Below are 20210 nucleotides of genomic sequence, written 5' to 3'. Positions count from 1 at the left end.
GTTGTAATTTTAGCCTTCTTTCGCCGCAATTGAAATAACCTAAATTTGATCCACTGTTGTGTGCCACTGGCTGTTGGGATATAGAAGGGAACTATCTCTGACCAAACATATTTGAAAAGCCAGTAATGTGGTTGTGATTATTCGGTCTCCTCACTAATCACTCTCTCTCTCTCTCTCTCTCTCTCTCTCTCTCTCTCTCTCTCTCTCTCTCTCTCTCTCTCTCTCTCTCTCTCTCTCTCTCTCTCTCTCTCTCTCTCTCTCTCTCTCTCTCTCTCTCTCTCTCTCTCTCTCTCTCTCTCTCTCTCTCTCTCTCTCTCTCTCTCTCTCTCTCTTTGTCTCTCTCGCCCCTCTTTGGTTCCCAGGGGAAAGTTTGCGGTGGTGAAGAAGTGCATCGAGAAGGCAACAGGGAAGGAGCATGCTGCCAAGTTCCTGCGAAAGCGTCGGACGGGCAAGGACTGTCGCATGGACATCATAAACGAGATTGCAGTGCTGGAGTCAGCCAAGGCAAACCCCTACGTGGTGGCGCTGCACGAGGTCTACGAAACCAACTCCGAAATCATCCTTGTTCTGGAGTGGTAAGACAATAGACTTTTTACAGAAACAACACTAAAGAAATGGTGAATCTACATCCCATTTTGAACATTGCACAGCCATGTGTCCCTCTGTCTCTCCCAAGTTTGTTTGTGTCCCGACCTTCTTGCACACACCCACTGATAGGAGATATAATTGATGGTGATAATCTAAATGGACTTTTAAACTTTCCTCACTTGTTGATGCTCCACCACAACGCAGCCATGCCAGGAAAACTGGGAAGAAATGATAAGGTTCTCAATCGTTAGGGAAATGAAAACCCATCAATCGTCACTCGCTGAAAACTTTCCATCACTGCAGTTTTTTGTCATGCAGAATGTACTAGGGCTTTGATTGAACCAAACTGGCTTACACAGAACTGCCTAACATATAGATTTCTACCTGATAAAGGACGCGACTTTTGAGAAATTCGTTTGATTGAAAAACCACACATCAAATTTTGCATAGGCAGGATGCTGAGTGACGGGAATGTCGGTGCTGCGGTGTTTTCTTGAGAAATGTCAGCATTCACATACGTCTTTCTGGTCTGAGAAAAAAAACACCTACACATCCTGCCTCAAGAGCTGTGTGCAGTTTGCTGAGGACACAGCTGCGTGTCAGTCAAGTTTCTCACCTCAAGAAAGCTTAAATATGTGTCAACACACACACATGTGAAAAGCATAGGCTGGCGCTATTGCTACATGAACTGCCGCCTTATAAGGAAATTCTCAGTCTTCTGTGGTTAGTTGATGTGCTCATCGTAGCACAACACCTCAGCTTCTCGTTTACCCTAAGTGACTCTCAGAAACTGCCCTTTAAATACTGATGTAGAGGAACCACACCATGCTGTCTCTGTGTGAAGACACTGTTTAGCAGCAAATTAGTCAGTGGAAGTTTTTAGACCCACTGTGCAGAGTCGGTTTACATTTCGCTTAGTACTTAGAGGATTGTTAGTACTTAGAGGATTGTTGTGTTCCAACACACAGGTGGACCGGTCGCCAGCTGAGTCTAGCCGCTCGCTCACTGACCCAGGAAGGTCAGCCTGGCTATCTGGCTTCTGTCTGTTCTGGTCTGGTGTCAAATGACGTGATCCATATCCAGCACATGTCCTCTCTGACCGCTCTAATGAAGGCCTCTAATTAGGATTTGGGAAGGACAGTTAGCCTCTTAATTACCTCTCTCGCCTCATTGCAGAGGAATGGCACGGGGCAATTACTCTTGGACCATGTCTTCTTCTGACCCTGGTCCTGAACTGCCTGCTATGCAGGCAGGAAGCCCCCTCCTCACTACTCATCCCCATCCCAGACGAGGAATGCTGCCGCAGAACAAAAGGCTCTCTGTGGGGGGGCCTGTGTTTGACCTCTGACTGAAGTGTGAAAGAGGAAGTAGCGCCACAGTTCACCCCTGCATGCCTGCAGAGAAAACATAGCAGGAGGTCAGCCGGCACTGGTCCACAGCTCCTCACCGGCTGCCAAATGGAGCTGCACTGGAAGTCTTTCAGCATATAATCAGGCAGCACATGTACGGGTTAAATTTCTGCACTAGCTGAGCTCTATTATTAAATTTCCGTTCATGCTATTGCTCATAGAGAATTGCTCTGCACCAGTTGTTTCTAACTAATGTGGAGTACATGTGTATTAAAAACTGTGGCAGCATGCACTCGCACTGAGACCCTTGACTGGTAAAGAGCTGCATCTCCAAACTGTCTGACCTCAGCATGAGTTTTAAGAATTGCAAACCAGAGAGAATCATTTTCCATTTCCTGTGGCTTTAAATGTAAGCGGTGAGCGAGGCTCCCAAAAGTAGCACACCACCACTCTGGCATAAAGCGTATGCGCGCACACACACAAACACACACACACACTTCTCATAGCCACAACCACATCCTTGGTAATGTCAGAGAAATAGAAGCGAGAAGTTGAATTCTAATCATCTTTGAAAGTGTAGCTCCAGTGTGCGTCAGTCCCACAGAAACCCCCAACATAATGACTAGTTTGAGAGAAGGCCACTCTGATGAGAAGTGAACCTGCATCACCTCTGAAACTCCCTGCTTTCTGACCAACTAATAATACAACCAACTTTTTTTGGGCACAGTCGCTCAAACGGTCATGATGATGAATTCTCCATGAAGTGTAGCTCTCTCATCATCTTCCCTCTCCTGCAACAGATAATGCTGTTTCATTTTAATTAGTTGTTCATATCCAGTACTTGGCTTTCAGTATTTAAATAGCTCCTGTGCGGTAGTTGCCATATTCTTCAGTCTTCACTTTCACCTTAAGTTCAAAGAGTTTAAAGGACATCCTAAAGAAAAATTAGACAGATATATATTCACAGATATACTGTAGAGTGTTGTGGGAAAGCGATGAACCCATTCAGCTGTATACAAGGTTATGGTTGAACATCAGGTCACTGTTTACGTCTAGACGGGTTTTCATTCAACCCTACCTATGTTGCCTGTTTGTAGACAAGACAAGGTGCATATACATGTTATGAAAACATCTGAACTTGTGACCTGAGTAAACGGTAGATGAAGGCAGTCCAATCCCAACCCATCACAAAGCTCGGGAACTGCAGCCAAAACAATAGATGCTAACAGGGTTCATCAAATCTAGGTTGATCTTCCACTGCACTTACTCTGCTCTGTTTTCTGCCCCTTTCTAGTTTTTATTATTTATTATTTTTATTTTTATGCGTCATTCCTAAGGCAATCATCTCCATAAAGTGCAGCATTACCTACCCCATGTATCCCATTTAACCCTCAGCCCCAGGTCGTTTCATTCATGCCTTTCCTCCTCCTACTGCTTTTCCTTGCTATTCTTCCAGTTTATTGCTTAACATGCGGCATTGCCACACTCCAAATGGCATCTTTTCAAAAACCAACACACTGTAAGAGTAAATCTTTCATTTAGTCAGACGATTTCCCCCACTAGTGGAACACTTTTGGAATTTAGTGTTTTTTAACTTGGGTTTCTAGTCAAAAACATTGTGCCAATTTCTGTTTTTGAATTACTTTTGCTTAGAGAGCATTGCCATGTTTTATGCATGCCTCAAATTCAATATCTCCTTGTGTGTAACGTAACCCAGAGCACTAATGGCCTCACTGAAGTTAGTATAAGTGCCGTCCAAAGAGCAAGGGTAAGCCTGTGGAGAGTGGTTTGATAGTGTGCTTTGAGCTGACGTCAATGAGCACCCAGCTTGGGTAGTCTGCCAAAAAGGGCTTTGACCCAATGACTACTCCTGCTGAATTTAAAGAAGGTTGGCTTGGATTAATACTTCTAGATAAAGAGATATTTTCCTCTCTCGCCCATTTAATGTCTTCTAATTCACAGTTTGAGTCTTCAAATGGCCATTTAGCTATTCTGTGCCCTGCCTCATGTTGAATGGCTTCAGTGGGTTTATTCATGTGAGTGTGTACAGGGGGAGGAAGTCTGCCTACACACTGAAGTAGTGAGTTGATTAAGTCTCTTACAACAAGGGAGACAGCGGAGACAATATTTAGACTTCGAGGAAGTATCAGATCATTCTTAAGTACTTGGCCAGAATGTCTTCAGTCTGTTGAATTTAAACAAGATGGCCTTTATCAAGAATATAAATCCTGCCTGGCTTCCTGCTGACAGCTTAATAAAGCTATTAAAACACTATTAATACACTTAATCATTTGACATATAATTGTTCAGACAGGTAATCCCTTGTGGGTGGGGTTAGTGGCCATGTTGACGGATTCAAATGAATTTCCAATGTCGCAACTCAGTGACAGGCACGATCATCCTTGAACTGTTTTTTATCCTATCACACAGTTTTCAACACTATCAAAGACATCCTTCAAACCACACTCTTATGTCTCTCATTTCCTCTCCCAAATCAAAACACTAACACCCGGCTTGCTTGCATTTGGTGTACATGTGTGGATCAGTGCTGACAGACTCTTCAGCTCCTTAGGGGTTGTTAGGTGGGATTTAGCGTGTTTGCAGCAAGTCGGGTGGGAGGCAGGTCAACAAGAAGTATTTGGTGCTGGGAGCGAAAAAGATTATACGGACCAATGACGGATATCCCTCGAAATCCAGAAAAACATTGGTGCTATTTTCACAGCTGAGGGAGGTAAAGAGTTCGGGGTTGCGAGACTAACGGGGGATTGGGTGGTGCTGGTTATGTAACGGCGTGCCCAGGGCCTGGGCGCAGAATTTCCTCTGAAGATAAAAAGCATGTGCGTGGTCTAAATCCCCCACACATGGTTCTACTTTTTGGATGAACTGTCAGCTTCAGGCATTGATCTGACAAATGCAGCATCCAACATAAATCCGCCATGTCTCCAGTTCATTTAGCGTTGTTACACAAGCGCAGCAAGACCAGTTGGACAGGAATCTGACTATTCCCTCTGCAAAAATATGAGGAGTCACTACTGATTTTTATAATTAGTCCTCCTAAATGCTAAAGTGTAGCCAAAAACAGGATAATCTCCCTTAATCCATAAGTAGTTATGATCAGGTCTCAGAATTTTATTTTTTTTTGCCAGCTACGCAGCTTAAGGCTTATATCTGCAGTTATCCACTTAACCCCCCCCCCACTCCCTGGTTCTCTGGCTGTCTTATGGCTTTTGTACAGTTACTCTCTATTCTAGGAAAGTTTACCTACTGCTTCCCCTGGTGTGATTTAGTTAACTGACCTATACCAGGCTGTAAAGGACCTAATATGGTGCTGCTGCAAGCTGATATGGCCTCTCTTATCTCCAGTCATAACCCTGAAGCCGGGAAGGTACTAAGAGTACCTAATATTTCTGATTTATGTTGGAGTCACATGCTGAGTATGTAGATGTGGATGGACTTTGTTCCTCCAAGCCAAAGTACACTAATGAGGAGACGGGGCGTTTATGTAATTTTTAAAGAAAGTGGAAATGCCTGCTTGACTTTGGGCTAGTTCACTAAGATTGTGGTAACGGGAGGGGTTGGGAATTTACCATTGTCATTCTGATTGTACGATAGAATTGTAGACTTCATATTGAGAGGAAGGGCGTATTCGCGCAGTTTGTGATAGAATTTATTATGACAAGTTAAAGTGAATAATCAAAAATGAACGTGAGCCAAGCTAAACTACACTGGGATACTGTTAATCTTTTCTCTTAGCTTATCCTTATTTCTTGTTTTTTCTGCATTTCCTTCCTTTCTCTCCAGCGCTGCTGGCGGAGAAATCTTCAACCAGTGTGTTGCCGATGACGACGAGGCCTTCACAGAGAAGGATGTGATCAGGCTGGCCAGGCAGATCCTAACCGGTGTGTCCTGCCTGCACCGGAGCAATGTGGTCCATCTGGATCTAAAAGTAAGTACTGCTTACCATAGGACCATTGGATATTGTAGGACACTCCATTCCCCAGAGTGGCAGACGGTGCTTAGAGCAATATCTGTCCTCTTATGCAACCAAAGCTCATAATGTCACAGCGCTGTTCCCCTGAGGAAGGAATACTTCTAGCCAGTAAAGGAACCCGACTGAGTTATCATGTTTGCCTTTATGGGCCCTGAAGTAAAAAGGCGGTTTTGTGTATGGTTTTCCTTCTATTCTCTGCTCTTGCAAATTCACCAAGTGTCTGGTTTCTCTTTGCACGTTATGGGATTACATTAAGAAATCCTATAAAACTGAAGGATAAAAGCTGCTTGTTTTCTGGGTTAGAGATCCATCCAGCTACAGCAAAAGTTCAGTTTTATTGGTGGTAATGATAGATAAAACACTTCTTTGGTGTGTGTGAGCTCTTAGCAGGTGTTTATTGGTGTAGTATGAGGCAGTCCCCGCTCGGACTCTGTGTTTATGAGAAGCTCTTTGAAGCTGTCTGGTTCTCCTCCTGCCACTCTGTTGTTTGATAGATTTAAATCTAATCCTGGAGATAGTGACCCGGGCCTCACCGCCTCGCCTTGTCTTCTCCTCATGTCTTCATCTCAGATGTTCCAGCCAGCGCTGGCATTAGGCCAGCCTGACCCAGGATTAAGCTCCACAGGGCACGTCATACTACTGTATTTTGCACACACTAACTAGGGTGCCATCTAAGTGGTTGGCAGAGACATCTGATAGGCTTAGTGGATGATCTGGGCTCAGAGGAGCAGCTAGTATGTGAATTGAGGGAACCAGACCCCAAATCCTCTTGGGACTATTTACTACAGATAGTTTGTTCACATTGACGTAGAATTAATGACCTCAGACCTCAAGTGGATCCTCTGTCTCGCCGAATAATCATTAGCCATTTATGTAACGTACCTCAGTCTAATCTATGTGTGCGTCCTCTCCAGCCACAGAACATCCTGCTGACCAGCTCCAGACCTCTGGGAGACATTCGCATTGTGGACTTTGGCTTGTCCAGACGCATGGACAACGTCACAGAGGTCAGGGAGATCCTGGGCACTCCAGAGTATGTGGGTGAGTAACTGCATCCAACTCTGCAATACACAGAATCACCTACGTCTTTCCAGCCTGAGCGCCAGTATTGTGCTGTGTTTTATATCATGTGTTTCTATTGCAGCCCCAGAGATCCTGAGCTACGAACCCATCAGCACTGCGACAGACATGTGGTGAGTGTGCAAGTCAATGAGACAATTTCCATTCTTTTTAGTGGATGCCATGCAAAACTCTTAATAGTCTGTGCATGACTTCTGGGAATTAAGACGTATTCAGGACAGTGACATCACTGCCCTAATGTGCAAAAGAGAGCTTTGTGTTAAAAGCCTTTGACAGCAAAATCTTCTCCGTTTCATACTTTGTGATTAAATAATTAAGAACAGCGTAGTGGAAGAGAACCAAGTAAATTATGCTGTAATGTGTCACAAAGCAGATTCTGTAATCCTCTAAGATCCTAAACGACTCATATCCTCCTTTCCCTTCTTCTTCTTCCTCCTTTTTTCCAGGAGTATCGGGGTCCTGATCTACGTCATGCTGACCGGCGAGTCTCCCTTCCTGGGTGACAACAAGCAGGAGACATATCTCAACATCTCCCAGGTCAACGTGGACTTCTCCCAGGTCACCTTCGAGGGCGTCTCCTCCCTGGCTGTGGACTTCATCAAGTCCCTGCTGGTCAAAAACCCCAGGTGAGGCTCTGCACCACATTCAGACGTTCTGATAACAACTAAATCGATTAGAAGATTTTCCATCAGCATCGCTCAGAGGTGATTCACGCACCGAGGATGTGAGTCAGGCTCGCTCTGGCACGGAAGCACATCCTCATGTGTTAAAATGAGTGTGTGTGGTAACAGATTTGCGTCATTTGTACAACAGTTCATTTCCTTTTTTCCAAAAAATGATGGTTGTAAACTTGTAACATTTATAAAGGGAGAGAATTTTGAGGCCAATCTTTCTTTTGACACCACATCAAACACAAGTAAATACACAGCAAAAATGTCAATTAGTCACTTAGTCTCATATTTGGTCTTAAATTGTTATTTTCGAAGTGAAAGATTGAAGAGAAAGATAAAATTGCCAATGAATTGAGATAATTTCACTTGTTTCCTATGTATTTTCCAATGTTGTTTCTAGAAAATTCAAGTGTCAGTATCTTGAAACAAGGCAGAATAAGCAATAAATGACTTGCTTTAAGAAAATATTTGAAACGAGTTGAGTTGCATTGGAGACAAGTAAAATGATCTCACCCGATACGATTAAAACAATACTAAATTAAATGACTTATCCCAATGGATATTTTTTGCAGTGTAATAATAACAGGAAATTCTTGATTAACTTTTCCTCGATCTGTCAGCTTTGGCTCATCTATTAAGAAAGCAGCCCTCTCAAGATGTTTTATATCATCCCTCTCACTATCTGATTAACAGCTCCGCCACAGACGGCCTTAATTTGTCACCACAATTTGTTGATGAAAAGTAGCAGTAGCCTCTCTCTCACATCCAGGACCTTAATCTCCAGTCAGTGCAGTTTAATTGCAGCAGATTAGTGGTGAGGTTGGAAAAAAGTGGAAGATTCCTATGTGTGTGAGTAATCCTGCGAGAGTGGGGGGGAAAAACACTTGAGAGCAAAAAAGTGCTCTTTTGTGGTTTTCCAAACCAAATGTTGAAAAGGAAAATGGCCGGTGTCCGCGAGAAGAAGGGATCGGGTGAAGCGGAAGATACAGGCGATCTGCCGGTTATGTAAACTATTTGGGAATTTCCACTCATCCACGGTGTTATTGTGTTTGTGTGTGCAGGAAGAGAGCCACAGCAGAAGACTGCCTCAAGCACCCCTGGCTCACCTCGCTCCCCCATCCCCACCCTCACTCCCACCCCCACCCGCACCCGCACCCGCACCTCCACACCAGGCCCGCCTCCTCGCTGGACGAGCCGGAGACCAGCCAGTCGGAGTCGGAGCCGGAGAGTCCCGCTCCCTCCCCCGAGCTGGACTTGCTGGGCTCGTACCTGACGTGCCCGGGCCAGGGCGAGCTGAAGACGGGCCGCAACGCCTTCTCCTTCGCCGAGCCCCCCTTCCCCACGCGACCCGAGATCCCGCAGGAGCTCATCTGCTGAGCGCCGCGGCCGTCTGCGCGTGGCGGGGGAAGAAACGTAACGTAAAAAGAGACTGAATGAACTTAAACCCGCAGAACGGACGCTGAGAAGCCGGCTTGGTCTTGGATGTGATGCAGGGCCATGCTATGTGGATGCTGTATGCGAGCTGTTTGCTGCTGCTGCTGCTACTGCTGTGACAGATGGGATGTCCGTGAGCTGAGCTGTGTGTAGTTTGATGCCTCTGTGTGCGAGTGTGTGAATAATACTGATGCTACTCCGTGCTGATGGATGTGATGGGAGCGGAGTAGGCGCGGCGCTCCACCATGAAGACGGAGCTCTATGTCCCGGGACTCCTGCCCACTCAGTGGAAGAACTGAACTGGGCATGACGAGACGCTGGCTGGTTTGTCCCAACCTGCCTCTGGACTCACTCTGATTCCTGTCTTTCTTACCCGAATAACCTTTTGAACTGGGTTTCAGAGGAGAGGCAGTTTTCCTCCAGGGGAAATGACTTCACTCACCATGCGCTCTCTTCAAACCTACTTTTGCTTTAGCTGTGGGCTGACCCAGACATGCCTTCTGTGATGCCTTTTGTTATGTCGATGATGAAGGAAGCAAAGGGTTCGGACAGATGGTCCTCCTCAGTAAAGGAATTAAAGTAGAGGAGAGCGCCTGACGCAGAAGCCAGACACTGTTTCCACTGTCTGATGTGTTTATTTATCTGTGTGTGTGTTTGTTAAACCACTTCTGCCCCTTAATAAATATACAAAGCCACATCAATGGCCAAGTCTTAGACATAAATAGTAGCATTGTTATTTTAAAGGACAATCTTGAGCACTTTTTATTTTGTTATTGGACTTCAATGTAATAGTGAGAAACCAAAGGCTCAAAAAGCACAAAGTCAGTAGACTCAGTCACACAATGTACTGTACATATTAACCACCTTCCACCGTCTGTTGTTGTTGCATCACCCTTTTCCACAAAGTGCCACTTAGTCAACCACACTTTTGTGTTCAGATTTTTTTTTTCTCTTTGTACAAACTATTTTTGCTATTGCACAAGTTGCACAAGTTTCTTTGTACTTATATCATTGTGAGGTTGCCATTTCGAATACACCACTATAGATTTCATGCTCTTCAAATGTTGTGAAAAGATCAGTCTTGGGAAGAGGGAATGGCAGGGGTTGAAAAATATCAGTATAATGTTGTTGATTATTGTAATATCTACAACATCTCGAAAGGCTGTGTGTTGAGCCTGGTTGGATATGTGATGTTTTGCCTTCAGATGCTATGGAGCAGAGGGGTTGCTCTTAGGAAGACTTTCTCAAAGAAACAAAAAAAACAAAAAAAAAAGTACTGAAATGTATATTGTGTGGTATAGTGTTAAGATTAATCTGTAAAGATGTTTGCTATTGTTTTTTTTTTTTTGTTTTTTTTTATGAAAGTATGAATGTTAAAACATTATTGTATGTATTTTTTTTTTGTACATTGACTTTTTACTCATGAATTCTCATTCCTCTTTTTTCTGCTAATGAATTTCAGGCAGGTTTGCACTTGTCCTTGTGGACGTTACATTAAATTGAATAAATTTGCAAAATGTGTCATAAGAAAAATACATATACATTTTGTATCAAATTCTTCAGTCTGAGAGTGTGTGTGTGTGTGTGGTTTTATGGGAACAATAACCACAACAGATTTGACATTAATGCTTTAAGCTGCAATCAAAATACTTTAGGGGAAACTATACTTACACAAATTTTCCAAACTATTAACCAGTTAAATTGGCTTTTTGCTGTCCTTAAAATACTGTAATTTGTTAGGCTACTGTACAGGTTCCACTACATCCAAACTACATTTGTGAGAAATTATTATTCTGTATTATTATTCTGAATGTCATATAGCTATAATGCACCCACAATTAGACTTGCATTTCAATCAGGAGAGACTAGGATGAATGCTCGAATGAAAAAGTTTATTCATGACATAAAACAAGATATAAACTTTGGCGTAAGCTCCATGGAGGAACTCCTCCCATTCGTGAAGTTAGGAGTACATCCGGGATAGATGTAGGAATTAGGATGTCCCCCTGGGGAGTTCCTCTGGAGCCTGGACATTGGTGGTGATGGGATGGTGGAGGGACGAAGGTAAGCACAGCGACTGGAATGACAGCAGCATACGGCATAGATCTGAGAGAAGGGCAATAGCATAGAAGGCGACTTGTATATACTCCCGTTACTTAGACGATTGGCTCTTTGAAAGAGAGAGGGAAGTGACGGCTAACTCTGATTGGTTCTCTGCAAAAGAGGGAAAGTGTTCACCAACTCTGATTGGGTAAAGAGAAAGCATGAGTGAATGATAAGTAGTATTCCTGACTGAAATTACGTAATACTTCACTTAGTCCACAACGTCTCGCTCAGTAACTTCCAGCCTCACCATCAGTCTCAGCAAAGGCTAATGGGAGAGCTGACGCTTCTGGTTTGCAACAGCTCTCTCATCAACAATTCAGAATTTTAGGACTTGCCTGATTGCAAGAATCTTATATTACATAACTTCCTAATTTGTTGCAGTCATTACAGATGTCCATGACACAAGAATGCTGTTGGGCCTGAGATCAGACAGCTTCTGTCTTAGATCACTTCTCTCACTTCTGCTTGCAAATGATGAGGAAGGCAGACAAAATCCATCAAGGTTCCCAAGAAAAAGCCTAGTCAGCTGCCCTGATTTATGAATGTATAACTCCAATGAGTGAAGTGCTGGGCAGAAGAATTACCCACTTGTGCACAGGATCAGTGACCATGGTGAAATTAAATCTGATTTATGAAGGGATATATTACAGCAATCGAAATCGTTCCGTTAAGAATCATAATTCAGTTAAAGGTTGGTCAAATCAACCAAAATGGCAGATAGCTGACATTTTTTCATTAAGTAGAGCTATTAGTTATTAGATAATCCAGGAAAAGTTGTCTAAATTGAATATTGTCCATGAGTCTATTTGTGCCATCTTTGCCCTATTTGCTCATACTCCCAATTTACTGCCTGTTATAGGAAAAATTTGTATCCAATATCTTGGCCTCATGATCATCATCATCTTTATGATTATGAAATTATTGGTTTATTCCATTTTGGTATAATGCTGATGATGAACAGTTGTGCTTTTCGTTGTTGCAACTGTTGTTGTTAGATCACCTCAGTGCCTTAAGGGGAAAAGCAGATCTCATACCAGAAAAGGTTGCTCACGCTTGGACTGGACAATTTGTGAAGCATCTGCCTTTCCTCTCAGTATACGTAGGTCTATTTAGGGAAACAGTCTATCTTAAAGAAAACAAAGTTCTCTCTCGGGCCAGTCTTCCACAAATATCCAGCAGCCTCTCTTTACAGGAAATGCCAGTGTCCTGTGAAGAGGAGCACACAGTAATGCTTTCCACTCTAGTAAAGTCTCTCCCTCTCTCTCTTTCTCTCTCACACTCTCTCCCTCACACACACACACACTCCTGCTTGTTTATTTGAGTCAGGTTGAACAATAGCCTCGCCTGCCAATATTCTGAATTCTTGCTTTAATGTGTCCTTCCTCTCCTGGTCGGCACTGGGCCAGTCCAGCTCCAGTGTGGCCAATAAGGGGGAAAGCGGGGCTCCCTGCAGGGTCGTGGTCCGGAGGCCCTGGCCCGACTGACCACTTCCCCCGAAGAATATCCTGCTGCTGCATGGAGTGCTGGAATGCCAGAAATGTTCATAACTTGCCTCCTTCCTTTTTTCAAAAACTGTCCATTACGCCTTTTATTCCCCCATATCCTCCTCATCCTTGTTAAATGGGGTTTGTTTTCTCAGTGGGAGGTGGTATTGTTTCCATACTGCTGCACGCGCACACACGCACACTCACACGCACTCACACGCACACACACACACACACACACACACACACACACACACACACACACACACAAGCGCACAAGCATCCAGACCGATTGAAGTGGTTGATTTAGTGGCTGTTTCTCAGAAAGACTCTCAGGATCAGTTGTTACGACTTTGATGTTCAAGGCTAGCATTAGGAGAGGATTTAAGACAGATGGGGAGACAGTGTGCGCTATCTCCCCACTGAAGCTTTTAGGTGGGTGCACAGCAAAACCTCAACCAGAGAGGAACTGGCTTTGTAGCAGGAGAGCACTTGGCTCCTACAGACCCAAACAAATAAAGAGTAGACCAAAGCTCAGCCTGACACACAGATAACCTGCTCTCAACAATCCCAGTGGATTGAAGCTGAGGTCCCTCTTAATGGGTTTTGGAGGATCTAGTCATCTTTTCAATACCTATTCATCTCTCTTGAGTCTGTTTTATGATGGTAAGCTGGTTACCTTAATATCACAAACATTGCTTTTTCTTCTCTCCTCGTCGATTCTTTCTTCTCTTTACTGTTCTAGCATGCACAAGACTAAACTTGGTTTGTGCTGGGCTGTAAGACATTTCTGCTGCGTTTGATCCCATGCTAAGCAACCATGCATCCTAAACATAGATGAGGCTGTCAGCATCTCCAGCTGCCCCACCTTGATCCCTCGAGGTCCGTAAAACTCCGGAACAGGGAATCCAAAATGTAAACCACTTGGGAAGTTGCAGAAGCTATACCCTCTGGCCCTCTCATCAGCCACGCTGCGGAGGCCAAAAGCGATCCGTTATATAACCAACGGTCGGCTGTGTTTGACAACAGGGTGGAATTTGACTGTGGGTTTCTCATCGATGTGCCACTGAAAGCTTGGGAACACACTACGCAAATGGGATCATGAGCGTAATCACCTGGTGTGCAAATATTTGTTTACATAAACCACTTTTCTTGGTAGTCAAATATTCTGTTATCTGAGTGTATGAGGACTGCAACTGGAGAGCTCTTTCTATGACAACCGGTAGGTCAGAAAGAGCTCATTATGAAGATGAAGATTATTTCATCAGGGGGTCCTACTAATGGCCAAAGGACCACACAGAGCCAAAAAAGTACAAAAAAGTAGCACAAAATACCACAAAGTGCCACATGTTACCACAAAGAATCCATAACATACCACAAAGCACCACAAATAATCTATCCACATTGGTGTGGATAGATTATTTGTACTCTGTACTGCATGACAGTCTACCTTTCTAAACCTCTTTATCCCTTTGTCTTCAACTATTGGCACAAAGCGTGTATTGGTACTTCATGGTATACTTTGTGGTACTTTATGGTTCTTTGTGGCACTTTGTGGTCTGCTTTGTGGCATCTTTGTTGTCTTTTGTGGCTCTGTGTGTTTTTTTATGGTCTGCTTTGTAGTTCAGTGTGGTACTTTGTTGTACTTTGCGGCTCTGTGTGGTACTTTGTGGCACTTTGTGGCTCAGATATGTTGAGAATGACTGGTATTATGGGCACGACACATACCTGTGTGGTGCCCATAATACCAGTCATTCAGGTTTTCATCCCGAGCAAACAATACACCATCTCATTACACTTACTTGTGAAATGCGCTGGTTGGAATGAAAACCTGATAACTTTTGCCCTTTGACAGCACATGGTTGGAGACAACTGCTCTAGGCCAACCTGCTGGCCCAGTGTATGGCCTATTTCCATCACTCCTAGGAATCTAGATGAAGACATGAAGGGAAGTGAAAGTTCCCAGCTCCTCGTAGCGTTCCTCTCTCTCTCTGTCTCCTCCTGCCTGACCTCTCGCTCTGTTTGCCTCTCTCTGTCTCTTCTTGCTGTCGTGCTTTCACTCTCCCTGTCTCTCTCAATCTCCCTATCTCTAGATCTCTCTCAGCGCACCGGTTTTCTTAGAAGCGGTTCCCTCACACCTTACATAATGGGGAAATTCCTTTACGCTTATGTTCCTGATTATACTCTCGTTATGGAGAGAGCGCACTGATGTCAGAGCAGTCAAGAGAAGAGGGATCAGAAAGTAATCTATCCTCCAGGGTTTGGAAAACTTACGAGCTCACGACAGCCTACCTCTCCAGCCGTCCTCATCCTTTATTCTTCAACTCTTCTCTCTGTAACAAACTTGGTCTCAGCTCACCTTTTCAACCTTTTACATCACAGCCACAAATCCATCCATATGTCACCAGCGTCTGGCTGATAATCTCATTCGTCGCACCATGTACGACTAACCAAAGATTTTTCATTTCATCCCTTTCGGAATGTGCTCAATTGACATCGTATTGACAGACTAAATAGGCTCTTAACACTCTCTGACCCTCTAATTTGGTATGTGCCTCGCAGTCGCTCCCTCCAAATTAGTTCACTCCTGTTACATTCCAGCGTTGACCTAAGGCAGCGTCATGAAATGCAAAGCTCTCGATGCAGACTTTCACAAGCAATCTTCGAGATCCACAAGAAACCCACTCTAAGTTCAAGTGCCAAGGCATGTTGACGGTGATGGCTATCAGGGGCTGGTAGAAGTGGACCTAAAGAGGATAGAAGACAGGGGATCATCTTTGGAAACATTCCCACAGTTAACCTGGGATCCTATGTCTCAGTCCCATAACGCGCTAGTATTTCATATAGATAACAAGACGAACCATGACAAAACATGTTACTCCTCAAAGCCTGGCTGAAATCCTCCATGTGCACCCCCTAGATGTTGACCGGGACGGACTATGGAGAACATTGCTTTCACGTGTCACTGCAGTGCTTTCAAAAGAAAAGCAGAGAGAGAGAATTTCCAAAAGGGGCAAAACACTCGTAACCACTGGTAATATGTTTCTCATGGTGGTGCATTCATAGCAGCGAGGGAGGCAAATGCCTTTGGTTACGCAGAGCTATTTATTCAGTCCCTGGAAACGGCTCGAGAACAACAAAAGCATTCTCAACAAAGAGTAGCGCGACCCGATGCTGCTGCCTGTTTTCCTCTGTCTGCGGTGTCCATATCCTGCCACAACGTGGGGGCACTACTGGCACAGAGCGCATTCAAAGCCATACAATAGGCATACTCAGCTTAGAGAGAGAACTTTTCAACTCAAAAGCTGTGTAAGGAACCCAACCAAAACAAGGGCCACTGCTAAGTCACTCCTTATACGGTTCAGTTTCACTGTGGGTAAAGCTCATGGAAAGAAACAAAAACACTGCCAGTTCTGTTGTTTGGATTGCAGGAGGCTACACACACGAATGCACACTCACATGTAGTGTACACACACACACACACACACAAACATGTATACATGCACACGCACACACTCACAAACGTACCCACATTGAACTCTGCGGGCTGACTGTGTCTCTACAAGCCTGGGAGGGAGTCCAGGGTTTTCAGACTGACAGGGAACAGATTCTGGTGGTCTGGACCTTTTCGAGCTCTTGATTTTCAACCCGCAGCACTCGCCCCGTTCACTACTGTACTGGGGTAGGGAATCGGTCACATACATGCACACACATGCACACACACGCACAGACAAGCAAACAAACAAATGTGCTGTAGAGTGGAGTTAAGATGGCAGTCCACATTTGTCCCTCAGCAATTCATTTCCCTCTCCTTCCTCTGTTTCATTCACTCACTCACCTTCACTTTCTCTTACTGCCTTCTACCTCCTTTATATCGAGTAACTTCACAGCAAAAAATGTCCATCTTAATAAGCTATTTAATCAAATATTGAATTTTTAAATCTTGTTTTTCTTAAAGCAAGTGGGGAAAAAAAATCTGCCATTGGGGTGAGATTTCACATGTCATTATATTGATGCTTTGTTTTGAGAAAAATAAGACTCTGGGACTCAAAACACGATTACATAACTTGTTAAGATGGATGTTTTCGCAACGCTCTCCACTATCCTTTGGAACATAACGAGCCACACTTGTGGTCGGGTTGTCAAACGGGAGGCTGGCATCTTATGACTCTCTGATATAACCTGTGCTATAACCTGTGGTTCTCACACCCAAGAGGTAATTGTATTTGTAATAATGGTTTGGTTCTGGCAAAAGCTAGTGGTTTGGTGACATAATGTTCATTTTGCATGTGTGAGGGTTTGTGTTGGCAGCGAAGAGTTGTCACTTGTTGACTTGATGTGTTGGCATTATTGGTTCTGTGGGCATGGGTGTGGAGGATGGGATGACAGAGAAAACCAACAACAATAAACCTGCTGATTTTTCTGATGCCAGAGAGGAACTCGCTGATGCCTCCAGGAGTACTTTCAAGGTTGCCAGGAGCCTGGAACACTTTAATTAGTCAAAAAGGCAGTCACCCCTCCTTTTATGTGACAGCCACTTGTTTTCTCTCTCTTCTGCTATTCCGCTTCTTCCGGCTTTTTGTGTTATGCAACTCTCTCCCACAGAGATATGGATGCATGTTTTCATGCTTGCGTGTGTGTGTGTGTCTGTGTGTGTGTGTGTGTGTGTGTGTGTATGCCTGCGCGCAACATTGTCATTGCTGTCAGATTTTCATATTGTGTGAAGCTTCCTGATGTAATCGGCCAAATCGGTGTGTGAAAAAAAAACCTGGAAACAATGGCTGGGGGTCAGACAGGTCGTGGAAAACTGTTTCAGGGACAATGTTATCTGAAGACCTGGTAATAAAGCCCCAGTGATTTGGAAAGGTACAAACCCTCTGAGTAAAGAGAGGTTTCCTCTGTCCCAGACTCACCTGGGCTTTCTATAAGCCTAAGAGGCCCGCCTGTCAATCACGTCGGCATAAACAATTTTACTTTCTCTATCTCTTTCAATCTGTCAGCCATGATAATTCATGTGGCAGGTTGTGGCGGTTCAACAAGACAGAAAGTGCATATTTTGTCTTGCAGATGGACGAAGTATGCAGCGCTGACAAAAATGAATGAGGCGTTCAGAGGAATGTCAAGTGGAAACAACACAGAGAACTCAAACACACTGCAGGTGCTACAGTCACTTGAGTTACAGTTTATTTGTGTGTGTGTGTGTGTGTGTGTGTACATCAGATCCAGGTTTACTCAAAGAAGGAAGGCATTTGTAAACTGGGCCAACATGGCCGAAGTTGGTCATTCTTTTCACAGTCTTTCAAATAGCCTTCAGTTGAGGTTGTTTTTTTTTATTTATTAAATAGAAATATTCTTTAGGACTATGTTTTTAAGTGAATAGGATTGTATTCAGTCTGTTTTACGCAGTGCTACCTGTCAATATGAAAGATATTACAATATTAAATGTCTGCTGCACGGTTCCAAAACAACAGTGCCGTGAGTGAACAGGGCAGCGCTTCAATATTTTCTCATCTGTTGGTGCACTGACTGGAAGAATGTCTGCGGGTGGAAAACAACAGACAAACCTGAAGAAAAAGAGAACATCAATACTATTCCAAAGCTGCAGAGTGTACCTTAGAAAGGAAACTCTTTCTCATTAGTCTGTCATCCCAGATGGATGTGTAAGTTTGAGTCATGAGTCTAGGCGGCCAGAACGCAGCAAATCCAGATTCCACGCAGTGCAAGGAACAATTTGGGCTCTTTGGGCTGTGAGCACTGTGGCCAGTCACACTAATATACACACATTATTCAACATACAGCAAGGTACAGCATGGATTGGTCTTTGTAATGTATGGGATGGTAAATAGATTGTGATATACAACATCACACAGTGACTCTTGCAGATATTTGGTCGCCAATCGCAATAGCTGTCTCTAAATCAGTGGTTCTTTACCTTTTTTTTTACCCCCCCCTTCCCCTGACTGGCACTAATAACTGACCACTGATTATGTATATATACAGTACATAAATATATGGATACACATTTATTATTATTCTTTGCATTTATTTGCATTTTTGCACTGTCTCTATAGTTTTATATTATGTACATTACCTTCATTTTTTTTTTTTAAATCTTATTACCTCTTCTTTTCACTTTTCTTTTCAAATCTTCTGTACTTATTTTTCCCTGGTACTGTTCTGCCAGTTGCTGCTGTGGCACCCGAATTTCCCCAAGGGGATTAATAAAGTGATATCTTATCTTATCTTATCTTATGGCTTGTGACCCCCTAAAACGAAGGGATGTCTACTTGCGACCCCCATCACAAACGTGCAGAGTTCAACCAAAGAACGATTTTCCCTTTTTATTTTGTTTCATTTGATTCAATATCAGAGGAGGCCTAGAGGCTGAAAACTATTTAGTATTTCACAAGAAAAAAAAAGCAAAAATTTGAGAAAAATCTGAAAAAATAGACATGATAATACATTTGTATTACAGAAATGTGCTTTTTTCCTATCCCATCATCTTGTGACCCCCTGGGGTGTCCCAACCCCCAGGTAGAGAACAACTGCTCAAATTGACTAATACAACATCCTGAACCTCAAAGTCCTGCTCTCTGTGCCTGGATCAAGAAAACTGAGAACACCAAGGCCTGTAGCATTAGAACAGCTGCAATAGCATCTCTCTTATCCCAAAGAAAAATCTATTATAACTTTAGGAGAAACACAACATTCCTAGAGGCGGTTTTGAGCCAAGCTAAAGTGCACTGCATATTTGCATTAGATAAAGGATCAAAATAATAAGCTCAGTCTCATTGGGGTTTATGCTCTGAAACATGACCACTGGAGAATAAAGGTCCCTGGAAGTGTAAACACAGCGGGATTTCTAGGACTCTTACGCAAGCTTGCCCTCACCCCTGCTTCTACATGACACGCTGGGAAATATCAAATTAAATGGGCCTGTTCAAAAAAATGTAAGATAAATAAAGAGCTCTATTATTACTATGGGCTGTTGTGGCTAATAGCAACCCCCCTAGCAAAAACACACATTCTTCCTAGGGAGGACATCGTGTTCCTCGTCCCAGAACGGCTGAGGGCTTTTTTAGAGTCATTCCTCCCAAGGTGCCAGTAGCATGAGACCCGGTCTCAGATTAGAACATGTGTGGGCAGAAACTCCTCAAGGACCTCACCCTAATTCCCTATATACTGTCATTCGTCATGGGCAAAATCATTTTAATCGTGGAATATTGTGGAAAGTTGAAAATTTCCTGCTTTCTTTGACAGGACTGAGAAAGTCAACTGGACAGTTCTGTTGTGGCCAATTCAAACATAATTGCTCGTAGACAACTAGATTATATTACAAGTGGTTTACTTGAGAAAAGACCCATTATGTGAAAAATACATAACTGTACATCCTTTTCCAAAGAAGTCAGTGCTTCCTGGGGTAATTTCTTTTTTGTTGGCTCTGGTATCACCTTTCAGGCAAGTTCAGCAGTGGAACAGGTAATTAAAATAATCTGTCATGTGTAAC

General features: G+C 43.6%; 1 protein-coding gene across 1 annotated transcript; it reads left to right on the top strand.

The window, feature by feature from the left end:
* Positions 1 to 340: 340 nt before the first annotated feature.
* On the top strand, positions 341 to 10648 carry stk17al (serine/threonine kinase 17a like). Its single transcript, XM_071545546.1, has 6 exons — positions 341 to 575; positions 5739 to 5883; positions 6843 to 6969; positions 7073 to 7121; positions 7455 to 7634; positions 8741 to 10648. The coding sequence occupies exons 1-6, from the start codon at positions 463 to 465 to the stop codon at positions 9054 to 9056; spliced, it is 930 nt and encodes a 309-aa protein (XP_071401647.1). The 5' UTR covers positions 341 to 462; the 3' UTR covers positions 9057 to 10648.
* Positions 10649 to 20210: the final 9562 nt, after the last annotated feature.

This window comes from Centroberyx affinis, unplaced genomic scaffold (genome assembly GCF_046629955.1).
Source record: "Centroberyx affinis isolate AG114_WGS23_722 - 3 ecotype Tasmania unplaced genomic scaffold, CSIRO-AGI_Caff_v1 ptg000255l_1, whole genome shotgun sequence".
NCBI classification, from domain to species: domain Eukaryota; kingdom Metazoa; phylum Chordata; class Actinopteri; order Beryciformes; family Berycidae; genus Centroberyx; species Centroberyx affinis.
This window is presented reverse-complemented; position numbering and strand designations above follow the sequence as displayed.

What these genes read in the sequence shown, in the direction of transcription:
- stk17al (XM_071545546.1), top strand. Translation starts at nt 463, where the DNA reads ATGGACATCATAAACGAGATTGCAGTGCTGGAGTCAGCCAAGGCAAAC. An exon ending in ATCATCCTTGTTCTGGAGTG is followed by an intron (nt 576 to 5,738) that starts GTAAGACAATAG and finishes CTTTCTCTCCAG; the next exon opens with CGCTGCTGGCGGAGAAATCT. An exon ending in CTGCTGGTCAAAAACCCCAG is followed by an intron (nt 7,635 to 8,740) that starts GTGAGGCTCTGC and finishes TTGTGTGTGCAG; the next exon opens with GAAGAGAGCCACAGCAGAAG.